The 12,881-nt window shown below is 40.2% G+C and overlaps 1 protein-coding gene across 1 annotated transcript in view; it reads left to right on the top strand.

Moving 5' to 3' along the window:
• The first annotated feature begins 12,104 nt into the window (after positions 1 to 12,104).
• The window catches only part of spcs3 (signal peptidase complex subunit 3), a 59,356-nt gene continuing 58,579 nt past the window's right edge, over positions 12,105 to 12,881 (top strand). The window contains exon 1 of the mRNA XM_077605149.1: positions 12,105 to 12,364. Within this exon, the coding sequence (XP_077461275.1) occupies positions 12,222 to 12,364 (143 nt within the window). The 5' untranslated portion in view covers positions 12,105 to 12,221. The remainder of the gene's footprint in view (positions 12,365 to 12,881) is intronic.

Below are 12,881 nucleotides of genomic sequence, written 5' to 3'. Positions count from 1 at the left end.
CAAACTGAACAGGCCGAGACATAGTCCATAACGTCCTTGCGTAGGCCCAGCCACCAAAAACGCTGAGATATTAGGAGAAGTTGGCAAACCCAAGGAATCTTTGGAGGTCTTTGCGGAACTTGGGGGTCGGGGCGAAGCTGGCTCTTCTCAAAAATAAAGCCCAAAAACTGAAGGGACTCGCAGTGAAAATCACACTTCTCGGCCTTAACAAATAACTTATTCTCCAGTAGATGCCGCAAAACCAGTCGGACATGTTGACGATGTTCTTACAAATTCCGCAAAAAAATTGAATGTCGTCCACTTAAACGAAAGAAAAAACATCCAACATTGATAAGGCTCTGAAACACGGCTGGTGCGTTAGTGAGGCCAAAAGGCGTGGCCGGATGATTCGCTGAAAGACGTTTCGCCGACGGACGTTTGACAGAGGGACAGGTCGCCGAATGGACGTTCCACCGAACGGTCAATCGGCCGAAGTTTCGCCAGCGCTCTCGTCCCGCCCCCGGATTGTGTGTGTACAAGTTTTTCAACCTCGGCCCGCGGTCCATTTACGGCTGTTACAGATAACATTCATTTAGGAATAACAAGGGCATGTACTGCCTGCCCCCCGCAATAATAAGGGCATGTACTGCCCCCTGCTGGGCATATTTCTAAATACAAGTACACGGCATATAATGACAGCAATCATGTTAAATCCATCCATAAAACAGCATTTAATGATCAAATACAAATACTGGAGCTCTTTGGACATTAGAACCGAGCCCAGGGAAGTGAATTCCTCGGTAAAATGTCGCGATAAGGCAAAAAAACGTCTATATACGACCATTCGCCAAACGGCTCAAAATGTGTTTAATGATCAAATACAAATACTAGTATTGTATATACAAATAGTAGTATTTGTATTTAATCATTAAACGCTGTTTTCGGCTGGATTTGACCGAATTTGAGAGCATTTTGAGCCGTTTGGCGAACGGCCCTGTTCTTAAAATGGCCGACAAGCGACGACGTCTAGCTCCGTTGCCTCACAACGCGCATCGGATATCGAGTCTGTATAGACGATACCTATGAGAATACCAAGCAAAAAAAGGAAAACAACGAAGAATATGTGAATTTCCTTTGTCTTCTTTTAAATAAAATACTAGTAATAAATACAATACTAGTATTGTGTATATACAAATACTAGTATTTGTATTTAATCATTAAACGCTGTTTTCGGCTGGATTTGACCGAATTTGAGAGCATTTTGACATCGTCGCGATATTTTACCAAGGAATTCACTTCCCTGGGCTCGGTTCTAATGTCCAAAGAGCTCCAGTATTTGTATTTGATCATTAAATGCTGTTTTATGGATGGATTTAACATGATTGCTGTCATTATATGCCGTGTACTTGTATTTAGAAATATGCCCAGCGGGGGGCAGTACATGCCCTTATTATTGCGGGGGGCAGGCAGTACATGCCCTTGTTATTCCTAAATTAATGTTATCTGTAACGGCCGTAAATGGCCCGCGGGCCGAGGTTGAAAAACTTGTACACACACGATCCGGGGGCGGGGCGAGCGCGCCGGCGAAACTTCCGCTCGGCTGAGCGGCCGTTCGGCCTATTGACCGTTCGGTGGAACGTCCATTCGGCGACCTGTCCCTCTGTCAAACGTCCGTCGGCGAAACGTCTTTCAGCGAATCATCCGAGCACCGCCAAAAGGCATAACTAAGCACTCGAAATGCCCCAGTGGGCTCTTGAAAGCTGTCTTCCACTCATCTCTCTCTCTAATTCTGACCAGATGGTAAGCATTTCGTAAATCCAATTTAGTAAAGGTGGTAGCCGATGATAATGGCGCAAACAGAGTCCAGCAAAGGAAGGGGATATTTGTTTTTGTTGGGATTATTAGTTTTACATTATTATATATTTGCTTGCAATGAAGAATGCTTTACTTTATGTTAGAATTATTATGGAATATTCTATATGTGTTGTAAGCATTTTTCAATAAGTAATAAGGCTATAAACCAATTCATGGAACCATGGACACTTTTCCTCCACATCGTCTCCTCAAGGCCCCACAGCTCGAGGACACATTGTTTTCACACACGCTTTTCGGCAGAACACAACGGGACTGTTTTGACGGGACTCCAGCAGAAGATGGCGATAATCGCATTATTGTTTGAAAATACGGCTTTGCTTTGTTTACCTTGAAAGCATTCCTCACACTGTTGTTTTTCTAACCAGCGAGGGTGTTATTGTACTGATTACATAACCATGTTTTTCGAGTGTCGCGATTAAATACAATGATTCAGTTACTGCAATTCAGAATGCACTGTGGACTAAGACGGCGTCGCATTGCATCTCCTTGCAAGTTGTAGGCAGAGTTTGTTGAAAGATGTTTTTCCTTTTTTAATTAAATATTACTAATAATGATTTAAAAGGTTTGAATCATTATTCCAACACTTTACTATTAAACTTTGCTCATTATTACTAGAGGATTATTAGTTTTACATTGGATTGGATTGGATAACTTTATTCATCCCGTATTCGGGAAATTTCATTGTCACAGTAGCAAGAGGGTGAGAATGCAGATACAGGAAAGGAATTGTAGACATAAATAGATAGGTAATAAGTAAGTTAATAAATACATTCATGAATAAATATATAAATAAATAAGCGTGTTGCTGATATATATATATATATATATATATATATATATATATATATATATATATATATATATATATATATATATATATATATATATAAATGTGAAATATGAATTGTATTCTTATATTTAATCTTGCACCCTTCTGCACTCTTATGAATTTAAAGTCACTAGAGTAGAATTTTTACTGACACCTACAGGTCAAGGCCTGTCATCACTTTGTATATAACACACCCCTTTCGTGTTCCCGCCTAAAGTTTGTCTCCGCCTACTTCTATTAAATATCTTCCCCGACCGTTCGGACGGCGTATCTGGTTGGGGGACCTCCACGTGGACGCTAGCTCTGTCCGTCCGCTCCCCCCCTTCTTAGGAAGGGTGGGGGCTAGCCAAGAACAAAGGAAGCGGAGCGAGCAGCGGCCATTTTGAGAGCGGTCGAGATGAGGCCTCCCTTCCAGATAACCTCCACCGGCCGGGAGTCAAAAACTACCACGTGTTTTGCTGCTTCCTCTGTATGAAGATTATTGTCGAGGCAATCCAGCTTTGACTATATATATATATCAGTGGCGGTCCGTGTATTTTCTCGTAGCGCCTTCAACGAATCAATCAAACCCTCAAAAACTATTTTATGGCTATAAAACCTCTACTGCAGCTACAGCTGCAACACATAAAAAATAATCAATAAATCAATGCACAAAAATGGGGTAAAATCCACTTTCTAGCAGCATTTAATGATTAAATACTGGAGCTTTTCAGACATTACAACCAGGCCAGGGGGGTGATTTTCCCGGGAACAGACAGCGATGAACGTCAATGGCGTACAGGCAAACATTGCCCGAAAATGGGTCAAATCCAGCCGAAAACAGCATTTATGGATTAAATACAAATACTGGATCTTTTTAGACATCAGAACCGGGCCCGGAGTATCATTTCCCCGGGAAGAAGACAGCGATGAACGTCGATACGTCCATATACGTCCATACTCGAAACGGCAATAAATGCACTAAAATGGGGTAAAATCCACTTCCTAGCAGCATTTAATGATTAAATACAAATACTGGACCTTTTCAGACATTACAACCGGGCCAGGGGGGTGATTTTCACGGGAAAATACAGTGATGAACGTCAATGGCGTACGGGCAAACATTGCCCGAAAATGGGTAAAATCCAGCCAAAAACAGCATTTATTGATTAAATACAAATACTGGAGCTTTTCAGACATTACAACCGGGCCAGGGGGGTCATTTTCACGGGAAAAGACAGCGATGGACGTCAATGGCGAAACAGCAGAAATTGCACTGAAATGGGGTAAACACTTCCTAGCAGCATTTAGTGATTAAATACAAACACTGAAGCTTAAATACAAATACTGGAGCTTTTCAGATATCAGAACCGGGCCAACAATTGAAATATTATTTAGGAATATAGCCGTATTTTACTCACCAAAAATCATTTTTAACTATACACAATATCCATCCTCCTTTCTTTCTTCCTTCTTTTCTATCGCCATCGAAGCTAATGATGAAAGTCGAGCCTGTCCTGTCGTGTTTCTGACATAGTCCGTCGTGAAAATGGCTTTAAATCAACACAACAATATATTTGCTTGTGCAGCTTGCTCCAAATACAGTTTGATAGCTCTCTCGTAGTTAGCGCACTGAAAGTGGCGCACACACCCTTTCCCGGCTGTAACAGGCTTGCTAGCTTCGGAGTTGACCGCCCTTTCTTAATGATGTCCATTTTTTCTGGAAAAGTCCGTCTGGAAAATAGCTTTGTGAGCAAATCTGCAACCAAATCCATTTGTTTTCCTCCGTCGGCCATTGTGGGTGGAGTTTGCGATCTCTGGCTGCCTCACTCTGGCTTTGGCCCGCCTACTCTATAGCTAGCCAATCATAATTGGTGAAAGCAATGACGTATCCCTAAGCCAGCAAAATGGCAATGCCTGCGAAAAAGCATTGTGGTGTTGCCAACTCGAAATCTGATTGGTTAAAAGCAACAGTCTTGTTTAATGCAGCAGAGCCCGCAGAACTGATTGTGAAGGCTTTGAGGAAGATTTCTGATCCTGGCAAAAAATAATGGCTGAAATGTGATATGTAATATAATATATAATAATAATAATAATAATAATAATCGGACATAGGCCCTGTCATCATTATCACAACACAAAAGCCTACTTGTCATCACACGCAGAAACTGCGTGTGACGAAATTGATGGTGCTTCTCCATAAGCTACGTTTAATCGGCAAAAGACCTAAATAAGTGTAAGTTACGTTCAGATATTTCTTAGGCCAGCAGAGAAGGCCTTGAAGGCCCTGACGGCCCAGAAAATGCACCGCCCGCCACTGATATATATATATATATATATATATATATATATATATATATATATATATATATATATATATATATATATATATATATATCAGTGGCGGGCGGTGCATTTTCTGGTAGCGCCTTCAACGTATCAATCCAACCCTCAAAAAATATCTTATGGCTATAAAACCTCTACTGCAGCTAAAGCTGCAACACATAAAAAAAGAATCAATAAATTAATGCACAAAAATGGGGTAAAATCCACTTCCTAGCAGCATTTCATGATTAAATTCAAATACTGGAGCTTTTCAGACATTAAAACCAGGCTAGGGGGTGATTTTCCCGGGAAAAGACAGTGATGAACGTCAATGGCGTACGGGCAAACATTGCCCGAAAATGGGGTAAAATCCAGCCGAAAACAGCATTTATTGATTAAATACAAATACTGGAGCTTTTTAGACATCAGAACCGGGCCCGGAGTATCATTTCCCCGGTAAAAAGACAGCGATGAATGTCGATACGTCCATACGTGAAATGACAAAAAATGCACTAAAATTAGGTAAAATCCACTTCCTAGCATCATTTATTGATTGAATACAAACACTGGAGCTTTTCAGATATCAGAACTTGGCCCACAATTGAAATATTATTTAGGAATATGGCCATATTTTACTCACCAAAAATCCTTTTTACACAATATCCATCCTCCTTTCCTTCTTCCTTCTTTCCTATCGCCATCGAAGCTAATGATGAAAGTCGAGCCTGTCCTGTCATATTTCTGGCATAGTCCGTTTTGAAAATGGCTTTAAATCAAAACAACAATATACTATTTGCTTGTGGAGCTAAGTTAGCACACTGAAAGTGCCGCACACACCATTTTCCCGGCTGTAACAGGCTTGCTAACTTCGGAGTTGACCGCCCTTTCTTAATGATGTCAATTTTTCCGTCTGGAAAATAGCTTTGTGAGCAAACAGAATCTATTTGTTTTTGCTTCTGTCGGCCATAGTGGGTGGAGTTTGCGATCTCGGCTGCCTAGGTACTGCTTTGGCCCGCCTACTAGCCAATCATAGTTTGTGAAAGCAATGACATATCCCAGCCAGCAAAATGCTAACGCCTATGAAAAATCATTGTGGGGTTGCCAACTCGAAATCTGATTGGTTAAAAGCAACAGTCTAGTTTAATGCAGCAGAGCCCGCAAGAACTGATTGTGCAGGCTTTGAGGCAGATCTGATCTGGCAACAAATAATGGCTGAAATGTGATTGGTTAAATGCTTCAATATGAAAACACACATCTGGAAGCAGTGCAACCAGGGGGAAAAGCAATGAAAGGAAGCTAACAGACCATTTGGAATAATAAGTACGTATTGATGGACAAAATATAATATGATTCAGATATTTCTTAGGCCAGCAGAGAAGGCCTTGAAGGCCCTGATGGCCCGCCACTGCTACCATACTATATGTTTTAACGCCTATACAAAAATACAAGTACACTACTACAATTATAACGAAGTGTATTTGTTAAATATTACAGTTAAGCATGTGAAAATATTATTACAATATTAAATAATGTCTAAATATAATTTATATATATAAATTGTAAATACTTCAAATACTGTACTCACAGTGAAAATAGTTCCCCTCCGCTTGATATATACAGTGGGGCAAATAAGTATTTAGTCAACCACCAATTGTACAAGTTCTCCTACTTGAAAAGATTAGAGAGGCCTGTAATTGTCAACAGGGGTAAACCTCAACCATGATAGACAGAATGTGGAGGAGGAAAAAACTGAAAATCACATTGTTAGATTTTTAAAGATTTTATTTCCAAATTAGAGTGGAGAATAAGTATTTGGTCACCTACAAACAAGCGAGATTCATGGCTGTTAAAGAGGTCCAAGTTCTTCTAACTAGGTCTAACGAGGTCTCCACTCGTTACCTGTATTAATAGCATCTGTTTGAACTCATTATCAGTATAAAAGACACCCGTCCACAACCTCAATCTCTCACACTCCAAACTATATATATATATATATATATATATATATATATATATATATATATATATATGTATGTATGCATGTGTATATATATATATATATATATATATATATATATATATATATATATATATATATATATATATATATATATATATATATATACACATACATACATATATATGCATACATACATATTCATACATATATACATATACATACATACACATAGATGTACATGTATACATACAGTAGGTCTTAACACTCAGCCATTTGTTTTGTTAAAGAGCCTGACAGCTGATGGGAGGAATTATATATTTGATGATTATATATTTGCTTGCAATGAAGAATGCTTTGCTTTACTATTAATCTTAGTTTCATGTTATTATTATATGGTTGCTTGCAACAAAGTAAATGCTTTGCTCCTGAGAACCTGAGGTAGACTAAACACCAAAACGCCTTGAACTGCATAGAGTGGACTAAACAAAGAAGATTCAAAACACCTTGAGCTGCACATGACTATCAAACCTTCATTTGTTTTGACTATATTGACATCTCATTTCTGTTTCCCACCCTTCCCTTGAGAGCTGAGACGTCCATTGTAATTTGGGTCCTTGAAGTGAATAAACAAGAAAAGAAGTGTGTGAGGCCAGAATGAAGCGGGGACTTAACCTCACCGTTTCGCTTCCCCTTGCAAGAAAAATCCAGAAGATTGTCTTTTCTCTTTATTTGTGCGTGCATTTAGGAATGCCTATTGGTAAACCTATCAGTTTTTAACAGTAATGTCATTTAGACCGCGGTAATCGACACAGGGCCTAAGACACCCGTCATTCTTCTCGACAAAGAAAACCCCCGCCGCTTGCAATGACGAAGACAGGCGAATCAGACTAGCAGCTAATGACGAGGAGATATACTCCACCAATGCCTTTTGTTCAGGCTTAGATACCTGGTACAACCTAGAACCAGGCAACGGTGCGCCCGGCATTAACTCTGTGGCGCAATCACAGGGTTGGACGGTGCGGAGAGAGCGACTTGGATTGTTCCACACTAAAAACTTGCAAGATATCATGATATTTGTGTGGCACGTTTGCGAAATCGACAGGGCTAGGGGTTGACTGCAGCTTACAGGGAAATGATGATGCAGATTTCAAACAATCAGGACTCCACTTGCAATCTGGCCCAATCTATATGAGGGTTGTGCATCTACAACCAAAGAAGGCTTAAAATGATTGGGGCTGACTTACACTGCATCACTAGGAAGCGGCGGACCTCACTATGGTTTCTAGATAATTTAACACTGAGTGGGGTAGTTACATTACTTACATCCGCCAGAACTCCCCCATCGAGATCACACATGCTCTTAGTCACAGGAAGTTTAGTCAATGGGCATTCAATCGCGGTAACCATGGACAAGTCGATAAAACACTCATCTGTTCTTTCCCCCAAAAGACACTACCGCGGATAGTTGCAGCCTCTTACTACACCGCTGCTGTCCCAAATTCCCCGACGTGCCGGACCCCCGTCACGTGAAGTTCTGAATCCTTGGTCGTCCTTGTCCTCTCTTCCCCGGTGCGAGAAATCTTGTGGGGGGTTGTAGCACGGTGGCGTGAGCGCAGTGCTTCACAACTGCCCACCAGGTGGCCTGGCACGCCGCACTAAAAGCACAATCCAGGTCTATTTTTCCTCTGTTGCGCCGCTGATGGGAGATGTCCACCGTCGAGTTGCATGGGCCCCACTGTGTCGTCGAGTTGGAGGACCGCTCCAGTGCTGAGATCGACGGAGATGGGGCAGCGTCAAGCCCCGCAGCCGTGGTGCAGTTCCCCGTGGAAGGTCTCCGGGGGTCCCAGTATTCCACAATACGTTCATGCTCACGCAGACGATTATCCAGCCGGATGGCTAAAGCGAATAGATCGTCCAGCACGTCCTCGGGGGAAAGGCCACCTTGAAAAATTGCGCACAATGCCGCGTCACCAAATCCACATTTCGCTGCCAATATTCGGCATTGAATAGTGTAGTAGACATACTGCCCTGACAAAGGTCCAGCAGGTGGCTACCTGCTTCTCTGACCCCAACTGGGTGATCGAAAACTCTAACAAATTCTGCTTTAAAAGCATCGAACGAGTTAAGGATTGTGGCTTGAGCGCTGCTTAGCGCAATGACCCAAGCGGACCCCCTACGAAAAAAATGGCCCAAAGTGGCACTTTTCCGACCTCAAAAATGCGACACCCTGGTACAAATATCGATTTTCTGAAAAACTGGAGTTTACATTCGAAAATCTGCAAACTTTGGGTGAAAACAGCATTCAAATCGGATTTACGGTCTTGTCTCCATTTTACTCACACTTTCCTACTAAAAAGACCATTTCGCAGTGGCGGTCCGTGCATTTTCTGGTAGCGCCTTCAACGTATCAATCCAACCCTCAAAAACTATTTTATGGCTATAAAACCTCTACTGCAGCTACAGCTGCAACACATAGAAAACAATCAATAAATCGCGTACCTGCGATATCATTTCCCCGGTAAAAAGACAGCGATGAACGTCGATACGTCCATACGTGAAACAGCAAAAAAAAAGCACTAAAATGAGGTAAAATCCACTTCCTAGTAGCATTTCATGGTTAAATACAAATACTGGAGCTTTTCAGACGTTAAAACCAGGCCAGGGGGGCGATTGTCCCGGGAAAAGACAGCGATGAACGTCAATGGCGTACGGGAAAACATTGCCCGAAAATGGGGTAAAATCCAGCCGAAAACAGCATTTATTGATTAAATACAAATACTGGAGCTTTTTAGACATCAGAACCGGGCCCGGAGTATCATTTCCCCGGTAAAAAGACAGCGATGAACGTCGATACGTCCATACGTTGAATGACAAAAAAATGCACTAAAATTAGGTAAAATCCACTTCCTAGCAGCATTTATTGATTGAATACAAATACTGGAGCTTTTGAGACATTACAACCAGGCCAGGGGGGTGATTTCCTCGGGAAAAGACAGCGATGGACGTCAATGGCGAAACGGCAAAAATTCAACTGGGGTAAAATCCACATCCTAGCAGCATTTAGTGATTAAATACAAACACTGGAGCTTTTCAGGTATCAGAACCGGGCCCACAATTGAAATATTATTTAGGAATATAGCCATATTATACTCACCAAAAATTATTTTTAACTGTACACAATATCCATCCTCCTTTCTTTCTTCCTTCTTTCCTATCGCCATTGAAGCTAAGATGAAAGTTGAGCCTGTCCTGTCATATTTTCGGCATTGTCCGTTTTGAAAATGGCTTTAAATCAACACAACAATATATTTGCTTGTGCAGCTAAGTTAGCGCACTGAAAGTGGCGCACACAACCTTTTCCCGGCTGTAACAGGCTTGCTAGCTTCGGAGTTCACCGCCCTTTCTTAATGATGTCCATTTTTTTCTGGAAAAGTCCGTCTGGAAAATAGCTTTGTGAGCAAATCTGCAACAAAATCCATTTGTTTTGCTCTGTCGGCCATTGTGGGTGGAGTTTGCGATCTCTGGCTGCCTCACTATGGCTTTGGCCCGCCTACTCTCTGTAGCAAGCCAATAATAGTTGGTGAAAGCAATGACGTGTCCCAGCCAGCAAAATGCCAACGCCTATGAAAAACCATTGTGGGGTTGCCAACTCGAAATCTGATTGGTTAAAAGCAACAGTCTAGTTTAATACAGCAGAGCCCGCAGAACTGATTGTGAAGGCTTTGAGGCAGATCTGATCTGGCAACAAACAATGGCTGAAATGTGATTGGTTAAATGCTTCAATATGAAAACACACATCTGGAAGCAGTGAAACCAGGGGGAAAAGCAATGAAAGGAAGCTAACAGACCATTTGGAATAATAAGTATTGATGGACAAAATATAATATGATTCAGATATTTCTTAGGCCAGCAGAGAAGGCCTTGAAGGCCCTGACGGCCCGCCACTGGTAAAATCCACTTCCTAGCAGCATTTAGTGATTAAATACAAACACTGGAGCTTTTCAGATATCAGAACCGGGCCCACAATTGAAATATTATTTAGGAATATAGCCATATTATACTCACCAAAAATCTTTTTTAACTGTACACAATATCCATCCTCCTTTCTTTCTTCCTTCTTTTCTATCGCCATCGAAGCTAATGATGAAAGTCGAGCCTGTCCTGTCATATTTTCGGCATAGTCCGTCTTGAAAATGGCTTTAAATCAACACAACAATATATTTGCTTGTGCAGCTAAGTTAGCGCACTGAAAGTGGCGCACACAACCTTTTTCCGGCTGTAACAGGCTTGCTAGCTTCGGAGTTGACCGCCCTTTCTTAATGATGTCCATTTTTTTCTGGAAAAGTCCGTCTGGAAAATAGCTTTGTGAGCAAATCTGCAACAAAATCCCTTTGTTTTGCTCCGTCGGCCGTTGTGGGTGGAGTTTGCGATCTCTGCCTGCCTCACTATGGCTTTGGCCCGCCTACTCTCTGTAGCAAGCCAATAATAGTTGGTGAAAGCAATGACGTGTCCCAGCCAGCAAAATCCCAACGCCTATGAAAAACCATTGTGGGGTTGCCAACTCAAAATCTGATTGGTTAAAAGCAACAGTCTTGTTTAATGCAGCAGAGGCCGCAGAACTGATTGTGAAGGCTTTGAGGCAGATTTCTGATCCTGGCAACAAATAATAGCTGAAATGTGATTGGTTAAATGCTTCAATATGAAAACACATCAGGAAGCAGTGCAACCAGGGGGAAAAGCAATGAAAGGAAGCTAACAGACCATTTGGAATAATAAGTATTGATGGATAAAATATAATATGATTCAGATATTTCTTAGGCCAGCAGAGAAGGCCTTGAAGGCCCTGACTGCCCGCCACTGCCATTTCGTAATCCATCATTTTTGTTTTTGACTGATAACAAATTAATTTACTTTTAGTTTTTTAAATGCAACCCGGAAGTATACCATCCATCATTATTTTCCAGCTAGTCCAAATTCGAAAATCTGCAAACTTTAGGTGACATCCGCATTCAAATCGGACTTACTGTCTTGTCTCCATTTTACTAACACTTTCCTACTAAAATGACCATTTCGTAATCCATCATTTTTGTTTTTGACTGATAACAAATTAAATTACTTTTATTTTTTTAAATGCAACCCGGAAGTATACCATCCATCATTATTTTCCGGGTTATATCAGCACCAGTGAAGCCCGAGGCGTTTGTTCATTTATCGTGTCTCTTTCTCATACTACCTTCTATTTAATTCTTCTTATTCTACTTTTTCTTTTAAACAATGAACAGCATCTTATCTAGAGCCAATTCGCTCTTTGCATTTTCTTTGAGCGTCATGGCAGCATTAACGTTTGGCTGTTTCATCACAACAGCGTTTAAAGATAGAACAGTTCGCGTGGATGTCAGCGTCTCCGAAGTTATGCTGTAAGTTCTGTTTAACCAAAACCTTTAAGAATTATGTACATATATGCATATATATGTATATATAATAAGTATGTATATATATATATGTATATATGTGTATCTATATATATGTATCTATCTATATGTATATATATGTTATATATGTATATATGTGTATATAAGTGTATATATATGTGTATATATATATATGTATGTATATATATGTATATATATATGTATGTATATATGTATGTATATATATGTATGTATATATATGTATGTATATATATATATGTATGTATATATATATGTATGTATATATATGTATGTATATATATATGTATGTATATATATATATATGTATGTATATATGTATGTATATATATATATACATGTATGTATATATATACATGTATGTATATATATACATGTATGTATATATATATATACATGTATGTATATATATACATGTATGTATATATATACATGTATGTATATATATACATGTATGTATATATATACATGTATGTATATATAT

This window comes from Stigmatopora argus, chromosome 7 (assembly GCF_051989625.1).
Source record: "Stigmatopora argus isolate UIUO_Sarg chromosome 7, RoL_Sarg_1.0, whole genome shotgun sequence".
NCBI lineage: Eukaryota > Metazoa > Chordata > Actinopteri > Syngnathiformes > Syngnathidae > Stigmatopora > Stigmatopora argus.
Note: the sequence above shows the minus strand (reverse complement) of the source record. Positions and strands in the feature narration are given on the sequence as shown.